This window comes from Calonectris borealis, chromosome 2, assembly GCF_964195595.1.
Source record: "Calonectris borealis chromosome 2, bCalBor7.hap1.2, whole genome shotgun sequence".
NCBI lineage: Eukaryota > Metazoa > Chordata > Aves > Procellariiformes > Procellariidae > Calonectris > Calonectris borealis.
In genome coordinates, this window is record NC_134313.1 from 166,889,434 (window position 1) to 166,913,592 (window position 24,159).

General features: G+C 39.0%; 1 protein-coding gene across 1 annotated transcript; it reads left to right on the plus strand.

The window, feature by feature from the left end:
• The first annotated feature begins 334 nt into the window (after positions 1-334).
• On the plus strand, positions 335-23,518 carry GHRHR (growth hormone releasing hormone receptor). Its single transcript, XM_075140816.1, has 13 exons — positions 335-391; positions 7,163-7,268; positions 7,443-7,550; positions 8,761-8,861; positions 11,750-11,847; positions 13,596-13,728; positions 14,633-14,786; positions 16,103-16,163; positions 16,864-16,933; positions 18,476-18,567; positions 19,317-19,446; positions 20,973-21,014; positions 23,336-23,518. Exons 1-13 carry the CDS (start codon positions 335-337, stop codon positions 23,456-23,458), a joined length of 1,275 nt encoding a protein of 424 aa, XP_074996917.1. The 3' UTR covers positions 23,459-23,518.
• Positions 23,519-24,159: the final 641 nt, after the last annotated feature.

Here is a 24,159-nt window from a genome sequence, read left to right on the forward strand (position 1 = left end):
AACATTTAGCATCCCTCCTAAAATCATTTTGTGTTACAAAGAAAGAAACAGGGGTCTTGCCAGGAGGTACGTGATTCCCATAATCTTGGGATCAGTCACTCAATTCACCCAGTCGAGTCTTTGAGCATGCAGCAAAGTCAAAAAGGTGGGAAGCAGGTTAAATACAGCTTAGAGAGTTGTTAATATTTATTTCCCACTTCACTGTATTGTTACGTCACTGCTGTGCAAAAAGATAAATGCTTCAAATCAGCAACTGACAGGAGACAGGGAAGTCAGAAAGCAGGTGAAAGATGCTAAGAAAGGCTAAAGTGAAGTCTGACTCTTGCTTTGGAACATGAACTCTAGGGCTCTATACCACTGTGCTCTGTACACCCTGAGTCTGGCAGTGCTTGTAAGTAATTGCATGAAAAAAAGCTTTTACTTCATTGTTTTTCAATAATTGTTCATTTTCTTCTTGGAGCAGATGGTCAGATACAGCTTTACTTTTTGCATGAGTCTCTTTTCTCTTTATTTGCTTTGGATTCCAGTTAAACAAGGCAAGACGCTGTGAAAAGTGTGAACAGCGGCAGAAGGGACACATGTTGTAGGATCTATATATCAATGCATTTCACTGCTTTCTTACCGCACACTCACTAAGGAGAAACAACATAATTGGCAGAACCCCTCTTTTTTTGTGTGTAGGCTTTAAAAGACTGTGACAAAGAATAAGAAACTGGAGGAGAGCTGTTACATTAGAGGAGCTGAGTTTTGGTAGAGTTTTCTTAAAATTCAGATTATGCAGTCTTATTAGTTACAATTTCATCTGCCTTATTGGTAGCATTAATGTTATTTAATATGTGAGCAGCTGAGATGCTACAGGTAATAAATGAGTCGAACAAGCAGGGATGTTTATGGCAGACTTAGAAATATCCAAATGCATTTAAAAGCCTAGAGGTCTTGCTGATATTTTGCTTTGGACAATGGTTAGTAAATCAGCATTCAGGATCACACAGATATCGGGAAACGTCTGTGAAAAGTAGGGGAAAGATATTTTCTTTGCTTTTGAGAGGAATTACATTTTCAGCATCTTCCTTTTGTGATCCTTCTGCTATATCCTTTCCTCTTCCTTGGAAATCTCTTCTCTGAAGGAGCATTTCATGAGGGGTGGCACAGCAGCTTGGTTTTTGTAGGTAAAGAGACTTTTTACCGATGTGAACCTATGGTTTCCTTTGTATTACCTGTGTGACAAACTCCGCTTCCCTGTAGTGGGAGCAGATAAGTATGATTGCTCATAAGTAGAATATCAGGATCCACTGCTAATAGTTAAAAATATCACTGAAGGTCTCTGTAAGAACCTGTCCCATTTACCCTTCTTCTATAAAGTTGGATTGGTTATAATACAATTATGCATTGATCAAAAACAAGTTTATGTGTAAGTGTATAGTAAAAACCTCCTAGTGTGTGTTGCATATTTTATTATAATAGAGGATAGGTAAACAACTCTTATTTGAGTAGAAAATGGTAGAAAAACAGCCATCTGTTTTCATTGTTGGTATAACATGATAGTATGCTTTCCCTGGAAGAGCTGAACTCAACTTTTGGAGAGGTTTTAAATGCTTAAGAGGCTGACTCTCAGCTTCCATAAACTGAGATTTTTTTGCTGTCATACAGCTACAGCAGTAGGCTGTATGGTGCCTACTGTAATGTGAAAAGAATGCAAATATTGATCCGTTCTGATGTATATGAGAGAAAACAGAGGAAAAGCATAATTCAAGCAGCCTGATGTTATGAAAACACTAAGAATAATTAAAAAAAGAGAAGTTTACTTTCTTATGTGTGCATTTCATGTCCCTCTTTAGAGCCCGATCTGGAAGAGGGTTTTCTTTTGTTGTTGTGTTTTTTTATTTTTATCACATTAACAAGACTTTCAGCAGGGGCCCTCTGACAAGGGTAAAGATTTGTTTGATTTTCAGTGGTTGTGCTAACCCACAGCTCCATTTAATACATTAATTGATGGATATAGCAACTGCAAATTCATATTCTATTTGGAACATAACAGTGTTTATTTCATTTGTAGTTTAGTTTTCCTCAAGAAGATTTTTGTATAAAGTTATTCAGGAGGACAACCTGAAATATTAGCTACGGTCCTCTCAAAAATATTTTTTATTTTGGGTCCTGTTGCACAGTTCTTTTGCCTTTCTAAAAAGAATATTGGGGAAATACTGGTTTCCTTACCTTAACTCCAAATGGGGTGTAAATATGACCACAATAAAAGCACTTATACTGTTTCTAAGCTATATTTATTCTATAAATGATAACCTGACCAGCAGGGCAGGACCTTGCCAGACAGAGCCCATTCCACCATCTCCAGTGAAGCGGCAGGGCAGACTGGGGGGCATATCAGCCTGTCAGGATCAGTGTCAGGATCAGCCCCGGTGAGGGAACACAGGGTCAGACATAGTCCAGGTTCATCGCACAGGGCCATGGGGACAAGGATGGGCTGAGGCCAGGCTGAGACATCAGCGGGGCCCATCATTGGCTGTGCAGGGCAGGGTTTTGGTGGATCTTGCAACCACCATCCTACAACATTGTTGGGGCAAAGACTGAGCTGAAAAGGGGTCCTGGACCCATGGGTAGAGTAGGGAGAGGCCCCAGGGCAGGCTTAGCAGGGCCACTAAGGCCCCTTAGAACCCTAACAGCAACTCAGTTTGGAGTTAAGCCTTTATTAATTTATTTTGTCTCATGGTAGTGGAAGCAGCTCGAAGGTGTAGCTGACTTCCACATGTCGAAGTCCTTTAAAGGTATCTAGTGTCCAGTGAGTTTGCTATCCAATTTGCTCTGCCTTAGTGAATTGTTCTGGATGTTCTGGGAATGCAAAGCTGTTGGAAAATGAGGGCCCACACGTTACTGTGTTTGTAATGCCAAAGACTAGTTATCATGGAATCAGTTAAAAGACTGATCCAAAATTTATATGTTCAGATTGGCATGGACTTGGGAAGATGCATTCTGAAATTGCCATCCATCTGCTCTTTTCTCCTTCCATTGCCTCTTCTTTGAAGTTCTGCTAACAGTTACCAATATTCATCAGGCACATCACACTTTTTACTTGAAAGTTACATGTGCAGATGCAGAATGGTTTCATGCTGCATGATTACGAACCTTCTCCCTAAACAAGCTTTATTGGGATACCGGTGCCCTCGAAAAAAGGGAAACAAAAACTTGAAACTTCTCAGGTTTGGCAGGGAATTGAATCTAGGTTTGCTGCACTCCACATGAACATTTTAACCAATAGACTCTTAAAAATGTGAGCAATTCAACTGGTAACAACACAGTTTTAAAAGGAGACAGGTATGTTCTGCTCAACTTTGTGAAATGGTTGTAGTTACTCAGCAAGGTCTACGGAACAGGCATGCCTGCAGATCTCACCTGCTATATGTTAAGTGGCTCTCAGGGAAATGGTACTTTACGTCTGTCCACCTTCATGGATGTAAATGACCATGAAAAGTGCTAGAACCTCTGCTTCATGTTTCCTTTACTAATTAGCAGAATTCAGAAAAAGAAACAAGTCAAGTTTGGATTCCTGTTTTGCCTCATCTACCCAACATAAGACACTGCCTGTGGTGGAAAAGCCCACATTCATCCATCATAATATTAAACATTTTTTTGAAGACCCTAAAGTAAGATGGCAGTTATCCAGGACTTTCCTTCTACTCCGTTGAGAGAGGGATCTCTCCTGATGACAGCTCAATTCCTAGGCAATCTGAATGGTCCCCTGGCAGTCGTATGCAATGAAAAGACAAGAGGCAATGGGTACAAACTGAAATACAGAAAATTCCATTTAAACAAAAGAAACAACTTTTTACTGTGAGGGTAGCCCAACACTGGAAGAAGCTGCCCAGAGAGGTTGTGGAGTCCCCATCCTTGTTGATATCCAAAACCCGACTGGACGCAGCCCTGAGCAACCTACTCTACTTGACCCTGTTGAGCAGGGGAAGTTGCATTAGATGATCCCCAGAGGTTCCTGCTAGACTCAACCATTCTGTGATTCTGTGATCTGTGAGCTACAGAGGGAGTTTCTGTAGGGAGGATCCTAAGACAAGTGAATTACCAAAGTGATAAACTAAAAGATTTTATGGAGCTTCATTTCTTTAGAGATCCTACAAACCAGAAACACTAGTCTTATTATCACCTGAGCTACCAAGGAAAATAGCTCTGCTGTAATGATCTATGCACAAGCCTGCATAATTTCAGTAGCTGTAGTAAGTGGTATTCATCTAACCCAGTGCTGAAGCCCAAATTTAGAAAGTAACCATGGATTTAACAGTCAGGGGAATCCTAGTGAATTCAGTCTAACCCATAGCTCATTCCATCCAAAAGCAAATGTATGAAATAATTCAACTGATCTATACATAAAAATGCTCGCTGCTCTCTGTTATCCTCATGAAAGGAACCTGAGATGACTAGATCAGATAATGATGTCTCTGTAGATGTAGACACCAAAGGGAGCTGAATCACGTACACAGACATTTATTGTTGTCTTAAAGAACTGCTCATACCTCTATCCCATTATTTGATGCTTGCAGAAGTGGGCAGAAGGGAAGGAGGTAGAAAATGAGATTAAACAAGTAAGTCTATAGATATTTTCAGAGTAGTTTGGAACCTGATTCTACATCTTGTTTGGGAATAGTATTCAGAGCTGTTAGGAAAGCATAAGGGTCTGCTAGATGTAGTCAGATGCTCTAGGGGGATGAATATATCTAGAACACAGCTTAGGAGTGGTATAAATCTTTTTAGTTTATTTTACCTGACTTTCTGTCATAGCAGATCTTGCTTGTTTATTCAAGCAGTGGTTAGTGCTGACTTGAATATAAACTGTGAGAGCACCTCTTAAGGTCAGGCTTTCTTGAAGGAAGAGGTAATAATTTAAATACCTGGCACTTGATCAGGCTCACCTTTTTATTTGAAATGCATGTGGTAAAGTGTTCTCATGAGTCTGGAGACTTAGAAAGAAAAGGAGAAAAAGTTTCCTGAACTGGTGAATAAGCCGAACAAGCTTTGTTCTTGCCATGAACATTTCAATGAGCAAAGAGAGTTTTCACAGGCAAAATCTAGTCATCTTTTTTGCCAGGAGAAATAATTTAGAACTGTGCAAATGGGTACATTTCCTGCCTACTGAGGTTTTTCTGGGCACAGTTCACTGAACCAAGTGAATGTTGTAAAATAGTTTTTCAGTAAATGGATTGACTGTTTTTTCTGCTGACTAATAAAGTTACTTTTTCCAATAGCTGCTGTACGTGATGAGTAGTAAGCTTTTCAGCATAGATGACTTTCATTGTCCAGGGTGAGTATAAGGGGGGAAGAATATAAGTTGGCGTGAGAAGAGATATCAAGTGAGCAAAGATGTTCAAGACAGATTTTCTGTCATCCTGCCTACCATTGCATACCTTAGTGAAGTGGAGTTGAGAGGCTTCCTAAACTACCTGTTTGTACTGGTGGGGGCTGACATCACTAAGGCATCTTACACATCAGATCTCCACCTCCTGGGGCTAAGGCAATGGCTGGCCTCTGCTCCATCCGTTCATAGTTACCCTCCTCTCACATACACCAGATTTCATTCAGCCTTGAGTATAGGGCCCTCCTTTTCATTGCTGCCTTAAACTGATCCATGGCACTGCTGTCTGTCAGTTTGGCAGGAAAACCACATCCTCCTAAAAGTGCAGTAAATGGGAAGCAGACTATCTCCTTGAAGGGCATACATGTGGATACATGCCATTTTCAACTGCCAGGGTCCAAACCCCAGAAGAGCAAAGGCTGTGCAATTAATCCAGTATTCTCCAGCAGTCTGAGAGCCTCAAGCTGTAGCCAATATGCAGTTTAAATGCTCTGCGGACCAACATGAGATATGGACATTACCATGGAGGGGAAACACCAGCTTATTGGAACGCATATGATCTGCCCTCTGAATGAACTGAAAGCCAGCTATTTATTTTCCAAATTCCCTGAATATTAATCTTCCCTGGGTGGAACAAAACTGAGCCATATGCCAGCCACCTGTTCACTATGCTGCTAAGTCTCATCCTGAGTTTATATTCTGTTCTGTGTATCTGTGTCTTTATATCTATATTCACACATACAGAGCACACTGGCACCAGTGGCCAGGGCGTAGAACTAAGATGAGAGTGTCTCTGATGACAACTGGCCTTCTGGGACTGGGGACAATGGCTATGGTTGGGCAAGGCACATATTGTTTTCTTCATGAAAAATAGACGTGTGTACCTCTGCACAGTGGGTACGCTCACAGCAGTCGTGGTGTGTAACAGCCTGCTGCAGACTGTGTCCTTTGGTGGCCAAGATACTCTGGATCCCTTCTAATTCTCTTGTGGTGTCCATGTAAGCACAAGTCTAAATAAGGACTAAAGCAACTAAAAGGTTCCTGCTGTTAAAACACTGGGTGTCAATTTTTTTCTTTAGACCAGCATACCAAACCAACAAGTACTTCGGTGCAGTTTTTTTCCAAAGAAAGGATTTTTGCCTCCCACCCCGTGTAAAGAAAGGCAGATGGCAGAAGGGAGAGAACAGATTAATTCCTTTTGGAGTGAAGAGCTCATTCAGAAGACAATTTTGCAGTAATTGTGTGTGGTTTCAAGATGTTGTTTCTTTGGAGGTTGGCAGGGGCATGTCTATGCTGAGGAGCAGGTGGGCCCTGCAGCATGTCCTGCAGTGCTGGGTCCTTCAATATTACAAAAAGGAGCCCATCCAAATGCACTCTGTCCCCCTGGGCCCAGATTTAGCAGGGGCTAAAGTCAGGGTGCAAATGAGTCCTGCACTCAAACCCAGGCCCTAGCGAAGAGGTCTTTCATTATGAACATAGCCAGAGAAATCCTATAAACTTTCCAGTACAGAGCTGTAGCGATCATCCTCCGACAGCTATACTGCCTAAGGATTTGCTCTGATGTAAAGTAGAACAGCTCAACTGCCTTTGACAGAGCTCAGCTGGGTTCATCTGCCCAAAGCATTGCAACTTGTGCAAGGACAGTGGCACCCTTTGACTGCTAAACCCTAAGCTAGTGCTCTATGTCCCTAACACAGCCTTGTTAGTTGCAGAAATGGGTCTGGACTTAATGGCTCATGACATCCTACCCAAACCCTTCTTACTACCCAGCTGAAACTCCTCTCCCTCTAGGTTGCTGGGAATGTCCATCCAGAATGTGATTTCATGACAGAGCTGAAGAAAAAGGAGGCTGAATGTCTGGAGGACTCAGAAGAGCGTGGGAATGCGACACCACCAGGTATCCATAGATTCACTATAGAATAAAAATTGAAGCTAAACTATTTTTATAAGATATATAAGGGGTGGAGGGTCAAAGTTTAAAAAAGCGTTTGTTTTTTTTTTTTTTTTTTTTTTTGTTTTATTTGGCTTAAATATAATTATGCTTAAAAATTCATTTCGGTTTCTGTCTGAGGTTGCAAGAGAACTTGGGACAAATTGCTGTGTTGGCCAGAGGCAGATGCTGGAGACACTCTTGCCTTACTATGCCCAAACATCCTCTTTCACTTCATGAAGGAGCCAGGTGATGTGCTATCATGGTTGTACTCCTATTGTGTTGCATGCCTGGCAAGAGCATTTCTAAAAATGGAGGGTGAAGACAGAACATTGCAAGTTCCTGCTCTCTAGCTGGATCAGAGCATTACTCCAAAGATTTCAGTAGGATCTGAGGGAACTTGACCGTTCTTCTCATATTTTAAGCATTATCCATAACTGAATATAATCCCACAGTCTGTGATGAGGTCCTGAGCCACAGAGCAAAGAACACTGAAATAGAGTGATTTCTATTGGGATCAGCTCGTTGGGTGAGTTTTCTACAGAGCTCGTATGGGAGTTGTCTAGGTCACAACTTAAGCATGGGGCTTTATGAGACTTATGCTCTGATTAGTGTGGGATGAAATGAAAGGCAGAGGAACGAATACTGTGATTGTTCTTTAAGATCAAGGTAGGAGATACAAAGCAGAATTTTGTCATTGAAGTAGCATGTGTTGGGTCGAATGCAAGACCATGCAAACCAATGCATGATCTTTGTGACTGCTTACTCTCTGGGTAAATATGGCTAAGAACAAACTGCAAGCCCATAAGGAGGAAACGATCTTCCAGGAAAGACCTAGATTCCACAGTTCCACAAGAAAAAGAAACTGCAAAGCCCAACCTCTGCCTCACCCAACACGTGCTAGTTATAAATGAGGGATAAGGGAAATCCCTTTCATCTGTGCAGATTCATTTCCTGCCCTGGGATTCTTTTACTTACCCCTCATCTGACTCATAAATCTTTTTATGGAAATGTGCTATCCTCATAGAACAAACCGCTTATTCCAGCCTCTGATCTGCAAAGAAAGAATAAGCCCCAAGGAAGGTGGGAGCGAGAAGAGATACATTAGAGGGGTGAGCGCTGAACGAGGCAGAAATGTAATGGAGCAGTGCTTCCCAATCTTCTTCAATGGACTTCCTTGTCCCCGATATGATTTCTTCCTTACTCCTTCCCACCTTTACCTTTGTCACCTCGGTTCTCTCACTTCTTCCCATTGTTTGTCTCCAGGTAAAGTGAAAAGTTTTGTATCTGACTACCTGAATGTACACATGCAAAATGTCCTATCGACTCTGTCAGATGCTAATGGAGATGATCCTCTCCTCCTGGTATAACTTTCGTACCAGCAAGGGATCTTCTCCTGGTTTTTATTTTCTGTATTATGTGGCTCTTCATCAGAATAAAATAAGTGCTTCTGTTTCAGCTGGGATAGTAAAAAGGAACTGCACAAAGAAAGGCTGGTCTGACCCATTCCCTCCCTACCATATTGCTTGTCCAGTAGAAGATGAGATTTCGCTTGAAGAAGTAAGTTTAATTAAATAAATATATGTGAGTGGTGTGCTGACGTTATAGGATTCCTTTCTATTCCTGCAGACCACTGGGGAGGGAAACTCGGCTGAAGCTGAAATTTCTTACCAAGTATGGAATGCAATTCAAATTTTCCTCTAGTCACTTATTTTGGAGAATTACTGAGGATGTTTTATTATTCAGGTATAAGAGTGTAATAAAAATAAAGCCAGCTGCAAATTCTATAGAGTCATGCAGTTCTGTTGAACTTGCTTGCAGATATAACAGCTAGAGATATATCACAAAATGTTCATAAAATATAAATTAAGACATTTCAATAATATCAGTCAGCAAGATGATTTTGTGACATCACAGCACCAGTACAGCAAATGTGCTGTTATAACACCACTATTCCAAACTCGGCAATTTCTAAGGACAAGAGGGCTTTCTGGTTTCTCATCCTGTCTAGCATAAAATATCTAATTCAACAAGGAAGGAAAAAAAGTTTCAAAATCTACATCTCTGTAATGCAGATCAGAATTTGACATATTTCTTCAGCTACATTTGCACAATTGGTGATATTTGGAGGTTATATGTACAGAGAAAATATAGTGCTTCACCTCTAATAAGGATAAAAACGTATTCTACAGATGTGTTTAGCTTCCTGCAACTCCTCTTCCAAAGAAAAGAATCACTTTAAGTGATTAAAGTTAGTTGTCTAGTCTAACGCTAGATCTCTACCCTTCCTCTCTACAGGTTAAACACTACACTTTTGTCTTTATTTGTACAAGTCAGGTGAACACTATCCCTTTTTTTTTTTACACTATAGAGAGAATAGAAATAACATTTATACTGTAGTTGATGAAGTCCATTCAACTTGCTGGAGAGAATTTTGTTTATATCATCATGGGGAGATTTCTCTTGTCTTCCCATTACTTCTTGTACTCACTACTATCACTCTGTTTAACTCAAACTTCCTTAACTCAAACAGCCTCTAAGCCACAGTACCTGCTGCTCTCCATAAATAAACACACTGAAATGCAATTCTTCTCTTTCATTCCTTCTTTTATTGGTTCCTTACATTTCTGGTGTAAAAACAGTCTTAAATGAATCTATGGATTTTTTTAGTAGTAACCTACATTTTACCTCAAGTAAACTCCTCAGCTGTAGGTTTCTCCACTTAAGGATTTGATTATTTTCTGTGTTTTTCATCTCTGATTTGTAAGCGGAGGTTGCCAACGAAGGGCAGCCTAGCACAGCTTTGGTATGTTTCTTATGGAGTGGTGCCTTCCAGACTTACTGGCTAGCTTTGTAGCTCTGAGGGACTTCTCTGGGCTCTGGCTGGAATTGTGCATAGTCAGGTACATGGGTAATCCCAGTTCATCCACCAGACAGAAAAGGCCACCATGTATGGTTTCCACATCATTTAACCTCAACAGTCTCAAAAAATTATTGTGTAAGTCTAAGCTAATCACTACACGGCCAATCTAGATTAGTGTTTTGGTCAGGATCAGGTGGGAGCTTTTCAAATCTTTTGGCTAACCCCACTTAACTGCATTTACACTGAGGGGTGCTCTCAGAAAGGATGATCTGGCTTCCTATGGATGAAAGTAACCTGGAAAACAAATGCAGGGTGCACCTAGTGTGCTCTGACCAATAATAAAAATTCAGCCCATGGGATTAGATTACAGCTAATCAGAAATGCACACAACATGGATTTGGGTCCTCAGCAGCAAAGGTTTCGCTTTACTAAACCAGACCTAACGACCTGCACTTGTTAAGGCAGGTGGAGAGGTAGATACTTTTTCTTGCTGACAGAAAGTGATAAAGTCTCATTTTACAATGAATTGAATTGACTTCTGGGGGTGCTTGTTTCTCTTCATTAACTAGAAAAGAAACAGAATAAGAAGAAACAGGATTGTGTTAACAGTTAACAGTACAGTCCTGTGGCCATGCTCTCACCCTGCTCATTTTACTATAGGCTCAGCTGCTCATACTTAGGCAGCTAATTTTTAAGCACCTAAAATAAATGAAATAAATGCTACCCAATGTCAGCCTTATAATGCCTTAAGTGATACTTAAGGCTCAAAGCAAGCGTCTGCCCTTCCCCACAGTGAACTGTAGCAATGCATTGCATAGCTGTGTAGATTTTAGGATATAAAAACATTGAAATGGGTCCCAAGAGACAGACCATGTTAGATTGAAGGGAAAGATTTGCAGCCTAGAGCTTATTCATTCTATTTTCTGCTTCCATGTGTGTTAGTTGAAGTCAGCTTATCCTCACTCAGAGATCACAGCTGATAAAAGTGCCATTTAAATTGAAATGGATTTTGATTGACATTCTGACTGAGTAATAATTGAGTTTGGAAGCAAGAAGAAAGAGGAAAAAACCAACCCAGGGAAAAAAACCAAGACAACAAAAATGGAAAAGATGGCAAAATTGTAAGTAAGGAAGCAGAACGAAGGAAAGTGGAGAAACATAAAGAAAGGCTGACAGAATTCTGTACTCATCATACAGCCAGCTGCCAGCAGGATTGTCCTACTATTGCTGTGGAGAAAACATGGTATAAAATGCAGTGCTTATGAAAATGCATAAGAGTTTTTACGATGCCTTTGTGGAAAACGGGCTTATTTTTTTATGGGTTTATGAATGAGCTGGAAACCATCCTGATCAATACCTGTTTGTTTATCAAACTGGGCTGTATCGACATAGCTACGGAATGGGTCTTCACAAAAGAAATGAGTGATTTCAGTTGAATTTTGCTGTGGGATTAAAAGAAGGAAAAAAAAGGCAGTCAGGGATGTGAACAGATTGGAAGCACCAAACAAAGCAAAACTGCCAGAATCAGTAAAACAGCTGTCATTTGGCTGCAAGTTATGTGACAAATAATTCTCTTCTTTTATAGCAATCCTACTTTTCTACTATAAAGATCATCTACACTGTAGGATACAGTGTATCTCTCACTTCTCTCATTATTGCCGTGACAGTTCTTATTGCATTCAGGTATGTAAAGTTATCCTTTCACCTCAATTCTTTGAATAGTTCTTAGTGTCTTAGACTGTATGAGATAACATTTGACATAACAAAGAAATATAGATAGAAATTCAGAAGAATAAAAATAAAAATTTCCAGCCATATTGGTTTAATAAAATTAAATTGAGGCTAGAAATGAAAAGTGATCAGAGCGAGTCAGACATAAGAAGAATCAGAACTGGGAAATAAACCCTGACTATCTGTTAGTAAAAGTCAGCAACTGACTTTGATCCTAAAGAACCAATAGATAAATTTCCTTGCTTTAGCTGGAATGAAGATATTTTTTATAAACTATGTGTGCTTGCCTTTTATGGCTTCAGTGAATTTTATATTAATAAGAAGAATATACACAAAGGACTCAATTCTGAATCAATGTTCCTGTGGCACTGTATATATTACTATTGGAACATTTACAACTAAAGACACGTTTTGAAAGTTAGGCTCTGAATTTGGCTATGTTTGGCAAGATTTATTTCCTACTGAACTACCCAGCTATTAGGCATTTTCAGGTATAATTTAGAGTATCTAGAGTAAAACTGATTGTTTGTTTTCTCATTTAATGTAGATTTGATGTTTGCTGCTATGTAGGATTTATTTTATTAAACTTTGTTTATTTTTTGTATTTGTGCAGGACAAAAAAGAGTTTTATTATCATGCTGTGAGAATCAGGTTTCTCTGGGGAAAGTTTCTTGACCTCTGTTGGTTCCTAGCTCATGTCTGGAAGTCAACAGATATGTTTATTGACATCCACTCTGACCTCAGGAAAACAAACCAGCCCAAATAAGGGAAAAGAAAGAAACAATGGACATAAAGAGGCTTAGCAACAGGGAAGAAAAAGTTATAGTTAACAATGCGGTTGGCATTTGAGTTCACTAATAAAATTCTGCACACTTTAAGTGAGCTTTAAGATTAGGTGACCCTGAGATTACTGGATCTGGATGGAATTCAGCTTTTAATGGGGCTCTGTTCTAATTAGCTAACGTTCAGCTCCAAATCAAAACATAAAGTTGAAGCTGTATAACTCCTCCAAAAGTGTGCATTTAATAACAGTCAAAAAAATTAATCTGAATTAACTGAACATGAGAATTTAAAGTAGATGTGCCAAATTGTTTTAAAGCAATTATCTGCATTCCATTAATTTATAAGAGTAACTTTGGTAAATTAAACAAGAATTCTTTAATTCTGGATAAGGCTGTCTGCACAGGGATTTAACACAATTTAACTCACTCACAGAATTTTGCTGTATAGAAAATCTTGCTAAGTAATCGTTACCCTGTTCATTGAGAAAACTGTCTAGTTGGTCCAGGAGATCTCTGCGTACTTGTTCTTGGGAGTGGTTTAGCCACAGTCAGAATTATATCAGTAAAGATCATTCCTCAAATGCAGTTTTCTCTTGGCCCAAAAATAATGCCGACCAAAAGCCTGGCTCAGGTATACTGAACACAAATTAAAACTGAGATTCCTGGAATTTGACAGACCAGAAACATCACCAGAGTACCACCTAACAAGGAAGGAGATTAAGATGTAGACTGGGGGTGAAATGCTTTACATGAGGAAGGTGTCTACCTCTGCCTGCCCGCAGAGACAGCTGAGTGGATGAAAGTGTTCTTTCTATGTGTGCCTGGAAATACCTGAGATGAAACAAGACTTATTGCATATTTGAATTACTGCCAGTACAAGTCAGTTAATTACCTCAGAAGGACTTTTTTTTTTTTCAGGAGGCTTCGTTGTCCCAGAAATTATATCCATGTACAGCTCTTTTTTACTTTTATCTTAAAAGCTATTGCCATTTTCGTTAAGGATGCTGTCCTTTTCCAAGAGGAAGACATTGATCATTGCAGTTTCTCTACAGTAAGCATTTGAAAAGCAGGATGCTGTGCTACTTGATGTTTTTGCATACCATCTATATATGGTTTCACTTCTCATTGCTCTTTTTTTACTACTTAATTTTTTTTTCTTCTAACCTGGTAGTGAAAATTATATAATTCTTTTATTCAGTACATTTTACCTTCTTAAGTGTGCACCTCAGAACTTCTACATTCTGAATGCATCAGTTTGTAGTCCTGTAGTACTTTAAATCAGATACAGACTTTGCCACAGAAAAAAGTTGTATCATTACCACTGTTACGTTTCTATAATCTGAAGCCTAAAATTGAAGACCTCCGAGTGCCTCATAACACAACTTTTAAAAGATGTTTCTTCTGGAAATGTTGGATTTCATATTCTGACTGGAAGCTCTGAATTGTAAACCACAAGATATGCAAGGTACTAGGCAATCAACTTAGCTTTGGTCCAGCCACAAATATTGGCAGCATGGCAATGGTTTTCAAACAGAGGTTTATGGGATGATTCTTTGCATTGCTCATGGCCACACAAAAATTTAAACCTGAGCCTAAGTAGGACAGTGAAATATGATGGGTCCTTGAACATACTTTTGTCTAAGGGCTATGGAGCATTTGACTCTACTTGTATAAGCTACAGTGAAGGCAGTGCATTTGTGGGAGAAATCACATGCTTGGGAGACCAAGCTATATTTCTAGCATGGAGATATATACCGAAATACAGTGGAGATTCCAAGCTATTATGATGGTTAAAGCCTTACTATTCAGAAAGCCATATTACATTTGAAGCTTTCCCTTTAAACATGCATGTAATTGTGAGATCTTCTTTGTAGATCTTAGCCAGAATTTGCTTCTGCAAATCAAACACATGTATGCACAAGTAATGCCAAAACTATGACTTTCCTGTTCCCTAGACTGAATGCAAGATCTCAGTTGTTTTCTGTCACTACTTCATGATGACAAACTTCATGTGGCTGCTAGTAGAGGCTCTTTACCTAAACTGTCTACTACTCTCATCTCTTTCTCATGGACGAAGATATTTTTGGTGGCTTGTTCTCTTTGGCTGGGGTAAGTAAGGCTTTCATATGAAATTAATAAAAAGCAAGATGTTACAAAAGGCTTTATCCATCCCATTAAAAATACGGGATGTGGAATCTAGTTTGCCTAATTGAAGTGCCCAACTTGGGCATTGGTTTGATTTTATTTTTATATGCATACTAGTGAGGAGCAATCAAGTTTTTGAAATATGGCATTAAAGTCCCTATAAAAGAAAAGGAAAATTAAGTACATTTGGGAACCCACAGAGAGACATCCAGTCCACTTAACCTTCTTTTCCCCATTGAAAACACAGATTCCTCTAAGGAGCTATCCCAGTCATGTAAGTAAGGTGTACCTTGCTTCAGTTCATGCAAGAATATAGTTACATAGTCGTCTTCTGAGAATGGGTCCATCTGGAGACATAGCAGGCATTTTTGTAGTCCTGATATTGCTACAGCCCATCTTTTGCATTGGGCAATTTTGTGACTAACAGAGCTCTATTCGCTAAATAACAGTGCAGGCACGAGACAGCAACATCCCCACTCCTTTTTCTTGTAGTTTGCAATAAATCTAATTGTTCCGACCTTTGTGGCGAAATCAGAAATTAAGTGGTTTCCCACATAAAGCTGCTGTGTAAAGGAAAAAACAGAGAACTCCCTCCTGAGGATATATGGCGGGTGAATGCACTTGCCCAGGGGAATTTCTGGTCAGTTCAGGAAGGCAATCCATGCACGTTGCCACCAAAGGTTAAGGTAGGCTTGACAACTAGGCAGACTGAATAATTTTTTGTGTTTTAGGGAGACTTCAAGTGCCTTTTTAGGAAGGTGTGAGGTAGGCTGCATCACATTCTGTGTTTGTAAAGTGGTAGTATTATTATTATTTTAAGATTTGGTAAATTCTATTCCCCGATATTTTGTCATGCTAAAAGCACGCTTACTACAGAAAACTGGGTTTTAATGTGCTATCTGTATGCAGGTGCTAACTTCTCACTGCAGGTGAGATCACAAGTGTGAATTGTGTTCATGCTAGTAAGAGGTTGCAAATTCAGTTCTCTGTGGCAGAACTGTATGATGTGCAAAGTGTGTCCCTTTATCTCTTCGCAATGATGCATGATCACCAAACAGTCAATGCCTTAACTTGTTTCATTCCATCATGGGTATTAGGAGATTTCTTTTTAGGTTTCTACCACGAGTCTAAAGTAATTCCTGTTACATGAACAGGCCACAAAGGGTAATTCCAGTTCTGAAAATGAGTGATCTGTATCATCACAGCAGAGTTTCAGTGGACAAGATTTGGATTAATTGATGAAATTAGACAACCACAGTTTTTGTTTAACTGTCTAACAGGTTTTCCAACGCTTTTCACCCTTATATGGATATTAGCAAAATTCTACTTTGAAGACACAGCGTAAGTAATTGTTTCCTACATTATTCTATATTCCTGGGTTATACTTTTAAAATAATGATAGTGATGAAGGCTTATGTAATTTCAATTGTCTGGGAAAATAATATCAGTATATTACCCACCTTTCTCTACATCACCAGTTAGATTAGTGCCTATGGTGGAGTTCTGCATTTCCATTCTGCTATGGATATAGTGAATGGGGATTACAATCTCCATTAGAGTATATTATGGCAATGATACTCTAATTGCGCAGGGGATCCTTCCCAGGAACTTGAAATATTTATTTGTGCTGCAAGACAAAAAGAGATTCTAATCAAATAAACAAAGTAAGGAAGCAAAATTTTAGGAATTTCTGATACAAAATACCTTTTGATATTTCTGAAGCCTGGTGTGCTCACTATTTTACGCAGACAAAATGTTTCATGCCTTAAATAAGTGTCTTTGAAGAAAAAAGCTATATCTTTGTATCAGTCATGGCATCATCTGTTTAAGCCTTTTGTCAGAGTTGTTGCATCCATGGCTGTCACTTAACACATCGAGATCATTATTTCTTTTTGAAAAGAGCAGGATAATCTGTAACTTGTGCTGTACCTGCACTTCCACAAAAATCTCTCTCTCCAGATTTTCACTGACACTGCTAGGTGGTGTCTTAATTGAAGTGGTTACATACACATCTTTTCTAAAGTTACTGTTATTTTCTCAGATGCTGGGATATTAATCAAGGCTCTCCATACTGGTGGCTAATCAAAGGACCTATTATAATTTCTGTTGGGGTAAGTACTTCTAAGTTTGCCAACATTAATTAGAAGAAAAAAGACTTTTAAATTAAAATCTGGTTACTGTTTGCTGAAATGTTGTTTGAAATAAGGAAGAGGAATGGTAGAATTTCTACCGCAAACTAAAAAGAGACAGAGAACTGCCTCCCTCCTCCCAAGCAAACATCCTTCAAAGAAAGGAAAGATTTCATAAAATTGGAAGTTTGGTTGAAATTAATGGCAGGTGAGAGGTTAAGCCACCCTTACAATATTTGAAAACACAAGTTTTAGCCTAAGAGTCCAGAATCATCCATAAATTTTAGTACAAACTTTCAAGGGCAATAGGTTTCTGTTCATAGGTGATAACAATGATAATAGCTCTTGAGCCTGACGTTTATTGAATAAACTGATGGGCTTTAAATGATTATCGTGTACGATAACTCCCACATGTCATTAAACCCAAGCATGTTTGAGAAAGCAGCCAATGGATGACCTTAAGGCCATCTATTAAAAGCTTAATTTAATTGGAGGACAGATGCATACAAATAAGTCATATATAGGCAAACAATGTGGATGAAAAATCTCAAGTTGATTCTGGTCATAGTTTGCAATGTTTCAATAAAATATTACTTTTCCTTCTACCTCCATTATTTTTCCCCCTACTAGTGCTCATCTGACATCCACATTTGAAGTCAAGATATTCAGGGGTTTGCAGTGATGATTTTTCTGCTGGAATGTACTTAAGGCATCACTGATGGGTAAAATGAGATTGGACTTTCTGGTAAAATGCGGACATTCTTAGGCAAATTTAAGCATTCAGCCTCACCTAAAGAAGAGCTGGTGTGTATGGACACACAAAAATGCATAGGGAGAAACTCTCTGATTGTGGAAAACTGACCAGCTTCACAGACTTTGGAAAAGCTGTGCCAAATTGTAATTGTAGAAAATTTGATTTGCAAGTTAGGATTGACCCTAGCTAGCTTTGGAGCTGATCTAATGGTCCTCAGTTCTCTTCAGAGTCAACAAAGAGAAATATGTACTTTTGGTATGTGATTCATCTGACTTATAATAGACGTCTACATTTGGAGGAGATGACTTGTCCCCAACTTCACCTGAGGCTCTATTGACTGCAAGGGAGAACAGGGTGATCAGTTCAGATGCAGACATGTCATTGTAGTTACCTATATTTAGTCAGATGAATTCTACTAATAATATCTAAAGATATTAGCCAGAATTTAATGCAACAACCATCTCAAGAGAGAATCAAAATTATATGATCTACAAAAAAATAAAAAGAATCACACAAGCTATTAACAAAAATATTTTACTTAACAAAGTCAAATTCTCGAGTTTTCATCTTCAGCTATTTCTTTAAGAAGGAATGCAACCTGTTGAGATGCTTGAATGCTGCCAACAAGAATGACATTAATAATCTTACACTGGTCTCATTGAAGCTGCACAAATTACATAATAACTGAAGTAAAAAAACAGATTTTCATTGCAAAGTTTTACATGCAAAAGTAACCTTTTCTTTTTTCCCCCCAAAAATATTGTGAACAGGTCAATTTTGTCCTATTTATCAACATCATCAGAATTTTGCTGAAAAAACTAGACCCTAGACAAATCAACTTCAATAACTCTTCTCAGTACAGGTAGTGTATGGAATAATAAAAAAAAAAATCAATTATTTTAATCATAAAAAGTTGTGTCATCTTTTCTAAAATGAGAAGCACATGTCCAGTGTCATAGACAGGCTCAGTTTGACTGGTATTAAATTTTAGAAATTCCCAACTTTATCCTGTTCCCAAGGAAACTAGTCAAAGGACGAGACTTGTCTCACCTAATAATGACCATCTAAATATGATGTATTCAGACCAATTCAGATGTCTACCTTCCAATTACAATCAATGGAGAGACTAGGAAACCATTAATTGAATCCACATTAGATTTAGGGTAGGATTAGATTTAGGATAGGATAAATTACTCTCCATAGATGCCTTTTCCTGTACATGAACTATAAAAGGGAGCCTGCATATTGCTTCCTCTCTATTTACGTACAAATACATGTCAAATTTTCAATGGCGTCGATGGGGCAAAATATATTCTAGTCCTTTGAGTTTTCCTGAACTGCAAGCTCATTCAGAAAGACAGAATGTCAAAATACCATAAGAAAAACCATGAACATGGTATTGCCAATACGGCAATAAGCCTCAGAAATCTATTTCCAGCTAGTTTCTCGTTATGGTTTCTGCCCAGCACTGAAGTCCCAAGAGATATGAACTTCACATGTAGATATTTAGATCCTCTTTTTAACTTCTGTTCATTACTGTGGCATACTGCATGCATTAGTCTTTACTCAGGAAAATAATATTAGCTTACTTCTTCTCATGTCCTATGCTAGACGCCTCTCAAGGTCAACTCTGCTTCTAATTCCGTTATTTGGAACCCATTATATTGTCTTCAACTTTCTTCCGGAATATACCAGCCTAGGGGTTCGGCTTTACTTAGAGCTCTGCATTGGATCTTTTCAGGTAAAATCTCCGCAGAGGCTTCAGCTCCTTCTTAGTAGATTTTGTAATTTAATCTAATGTCCACATGACAACTAGTATTGCACAAAAAATCCCTGGAAGCTAGTGTCTCCTCATGGAGTTAACAGTTCTTTGCTGAGATACGGTATCTGAAGATGTGACCTACATCCTATCGGGCTGTAGGCTAGACTGTATATTTGTAAATATTGCAAATACAAGGCCAAGTCTTTCAGACGCATGTGTAAGTTGGATAGTGGGTCAAAGTCAAGGAAAACCTCTTTGCTACCAGTGGTAATCTGCATACCTTCCCTGACTTCACTGGCACAATCAAGCTTGATTTGGGCTGAAGTTAAATTATCCAGGGGCGATCAAAGCTGTAAGTCTAGCCCCCTTTCAAATTCTTTAGCAAAGAATAAATTGATAAGCAAGCAGATAAACACAGAATAGTAACTAATGCACGTATCAGCCCCATACAGACTGCTGCCCTGTGGAATGCTACATGCTTTTCCCTCCTGGGTAAGCAAAATGTTTGATGTACTTTGGATGCCCCCAACTGCTCTGAATTGACACAAAGGATATGGACAGCTTGAGGAGCGTGGTGCCAACTAGAACAGCTACTGGCGCTGCTCTGACGTACCCTCCAGGTGGCTTTGCTACCTCAGTTATGAGCAAGGCAGCACCGAGCTGCTCTTTGCTTTCCTCCGTTTCCCTGTGCTGCACCTCAGAGTCTACAAGAAGCAGCTATGGGCAGTCCTACCAAGCTTTACAAGGGAGCGTATCTCCCTCTGAATGGTTGCATGGCATCATTTGTCAGTGAACAACACTGAAAATCCAGCAGTTGTGCTGGTTTAGTCCATTTGTGTCAGTCCTGTCCAATATACCCTGCACACCTTAATCCTGACCCTCTGTACTTAGAGCTGGCCTTCATTGAGTTAATTAACAATGTAAGGAATAAGTAAACTGAATAAAAGGGTGAGGTGTTTAGCTGGTATCTGATCACATAGGTCCATTGACCTCCTAGGATTTTCCTGGGTTTATCTCAGTTCAGAATCTTAACAAAAGTATTCAATAAGCCAGAATTTGATCTCATCTGATATAATGCAAAGACACAGAAGTTGACTGGAAAGCTGTATAAGCTCCATGCATGGATCTCCTTACAAAGTCTATGTTTCCTTACTGATTTACACTGTGTAAAGAATTAGCTGACAGTGTGTTTGGCTGTAGAATGGACCATACTTTTGTGAGCATAATGTGGGAGAACTTCGGTTGCCATATCATCTGTTCTTGTGAATTCATATCGCCTTACTGAACTTACTTTGGTGAAATGCCACTAACTGGTTGATTATCTGGCTGATCATAAGGATCATACATAAGGAGATACATAAGGAATTTTCTAATTTATAGCAATACTTCAACTTACAATGATACTCATTAATTCACATACACAGTACCATCATGAAGTCAGATAGTGCAAGTGGCTTTTTCAAACTGTGCTAACATTCAACATTTTTTTACTTTTCTTTTCCCAGGGATTTATTGTAGCAGTTCTCTACTGTTTCCTGAACCAAGAGGTAAGGGACCGATACTCTTTACCATATTGCTTTCACTGGCAGATATATAAAGTTAATAATCAGTTTCATACAAGCAGATAATCAAATCTTTTAGTTTCTTAGGATTGTCTGTTAACATGGGAATCAATGAAGTTGAATTTCATTTCAATTATCTTCATGGGAATGAAGCCATCTAGTGGAGAAATGAACTTTTACTACTTTGCTATTCCATCAAGCGTTTTTTATTCTTTCTGCACATTTTTGTACTATAGCAGGGCTTGGGAAACCCATGCTAGGTCTGGACCTGAAAGTACAAGCTGCTGAAGTGATGCAAAGAGATCCCCAGTTACTAAAAGTCTGTGATTAAATTGGAAAGAATTTAAATTTATGCTGATTTTTCCTGTACCAAAATTTTATTTTCTAGTATTTTTAGTATACTCGCGAAGCTTCCCAGTATTTCTTCATGTGGATAAATCTCTTTTTCCATTTAGAATATGTAAGTCAGAATTTTACTCTCGATGGGACAGGAATCATTCCACTTAGCTTAGTAGCCAGGTCCCTTTGTATAGTCTAGATGTTGTGATAAGGATGCATCTTAAATGAATTATATAGGCAACATAACAGTTCACCCTCTTTTCTGACTTCAGGGTAGCTAAGATGGCAAGAGTATGACTGGGATTTGTTTTCAAACTACACTAAGAGTCTACTGGTTTCTACCTGCAGCTCCTAAAAAGGGAGAGCCTCCTGATTCATGTATCCTACCCCACAGGGCATCCCCTCGGGTGTCAAAGGTGTGTTTAGGAGGTGAATCCTGTCCCTAATCACCACGGTCAGTAAAACTTCGAGAGATATTGAAATGACCAAGTACAGTTGTCTGTGTGAGAGACAGCTGATGCACTGTAGATTCCCTGGGCTGTATTGACTAAATCTCCATTTTCCAAGTTTAAAGTCTAGGGCTGATTAAGCTTGCAAACAGTGTGTAAGTGTCTGCATATGCCATGGTCCACACTTACTTGACAATTTTGTCAGAAATTTCTGAAATATTAAAACAAGTGTCTTCAAATATGTTGACATTTCTTAGCCTTTCATTTGAGTTTACGGCTATGAATTGCTGACTGCTCTAATGATGCTTGTGCTCAGTTAACACTCCTGTTCACTAGTCTATTAATAATTCTAATGTCTTTTGATAGTAGACCATAGCTTTACATCCAGCTTGACATCCCAGACATACAACATGCAACACTTCAATTTGGAAATTTCCTTCCTTTTAAACATCTGGGAAGGCACATTTCTAATGAGAATCAGATGTGAAAGCAGGTTTTAGTGGCTGGTATGGACCCACTGTATGTTTCTGTGAACATGCCAATGCATGGTATACATGGCTGTCAACAACAGAAAGCAAATGTCTCCTGATTGCTGGTGGCCTTCACCTCATGGTCTTAAATAGCAAAGTAGTATTATTTCTCAGCCACAAATTGGTGAGTGTTGATTAAGAAATTTGCTGCAGATTTTACTTTTCTAGAAACAGATGGAAACAAGACAACATCCCTTAACAACTGAGGAAAAGTAAACAGTGTGGAGAGAATGTGTTTAATTGTGTAGGCAATGTTGGTGAGACCATTACTGGAATAATCTTCAAAGGGATATTTAAAAAAAAAAATGGGAGAAGATAAAAAAAAAAGCTGATAAAATATGCTAGTGGTGAAGAAAATGTTTTACAGTGCTAGAGTTAGAGACCTCAAGCTCTTTTATTTCTCAGAAGAAGATTGAGGTAACTTGACTATGCATAAAGCTATCAAAGTATAACTACTTTGATGGGAGAAAGTTACTTAGTGCTGACAGACTTTTCAGTTCAGTAAAGGAAGGTGGACTGGGGATCACCAGGTAGAAATAGAAATCAGGAAAGTTAAAAATGAAAGTGGGACTTTTTTCATTTATTTAACTGTGTGACAGCTCTAATGATAAATGTTGATTGTTGGGCCCATAGTCATTAAATAGGAACACAGGACTGGGCAGACTCACATAAAGCATGTCCTTACTTCTTGAAAGGAAGAATGGGAGTCATTTACTCTTTTCAACATGGGAGGCCAACTCTGAGATAGCCACACTGGACATTTTCATCAATGCAGAGGGATGAGCATGCTGAGACAGGCTAGATGAAACATTCTCCGGAGGATCCTACTTTTGTCTATCAGCTAGAAAGGGAGCCCAGAGGACCTAACTTGGACTGAGATGTCTAAATTTTATCCTTCTCTAGCCACCATTTCTGTCCTTACTCTTTCCCACCGGTCTACTCCCAAGCAGTATTTGACCACAAAATAGCATTCTCCTTTCCTTTTGAGGTACAAACGGAAATTGGCCGGAGGTGGCACGGTAAGAGATACGGACTTATGCCAGTGTGGAGGAGGACAAGATGGACTGTGCCGTCTAGTTCTGGAGTAAAAATGACCACATCTGTGTGCTAAAGATGGCCTCAGGATCTGGAGTAATCACATATAAAAGCCTGATCAGGGAAAAAAACCCAAACAATAAACAAACCAAAAGACCCACCAAATGTAATGATTGCAGTTTATATTGGGCAAATTGGAGGAGGATCCGCTTCTGCAGTAGTTCTGCCCATCGGCCTTCTTTTGCAGGACAAGCTGATCAAAATAGCCCTCTCATTGATATACTTTGCACACAGCAAACACAAAAATCACCTATTCTTGGTTCACTACTTGTGCATTTTCACTGATGAATCATATAGCATAATGTGTCTAGGGAGTGGACACCAGTAATACCCTTCAGTGACACCATAGATGACCAGCTCTGGAAACTGGTATTCCATCCTTACGCAGTGGGAAATGGAGTCTATCCAGCTTGTTCAAGCTTTGTTCCTTGTTTTGATGCAGTAGACATGCAAATAAGAAGCCAAATATCTTGTTAAACTGCAACACAATGACTAAAAAGTCCTCTTCTATTGCCTTTTTATATTGTCTCTTTAGAAGCAAAAAAATTCAAAGTTCACAATAAAATCCAATACATTCATGTTCTGGTGTTATTCCAGTACCTACAGGTTAGAAAATTTCTGATCGCCAAGTAGCTGAAAGTGGAGGTGTCAGGAAGGATGAGGCTCTGTAAGATAATCATTAAGGAATAACTGCTCTTTGCAAGTAAATTGGAAAGA

Excerpts from the sequence above, each read along its gene's own strand:
- GHRHR (XM_075140816.1), top strand. The coding sequence starts at position 335 with ATGAACTCTAGGGCTCTATACCACTGTGCTCTGTACACCCTGAGTCTG. Across the intron at positions 7,269-7,442 it reads TGGGAATGCGACACCACCAG|GTTGCAAGAGAACTTGGGAC; the intron begins GTATCCATAGAT and ends TTTCTGTCTGAG. Across the intron at positions 16,934-18,475 it reads CTATTATAATTTCTGTTGGG|GTCAATTTTGTCCTATTTAT; the intron begins GTAAGTACTTCT and ends TATTGTGAACAG.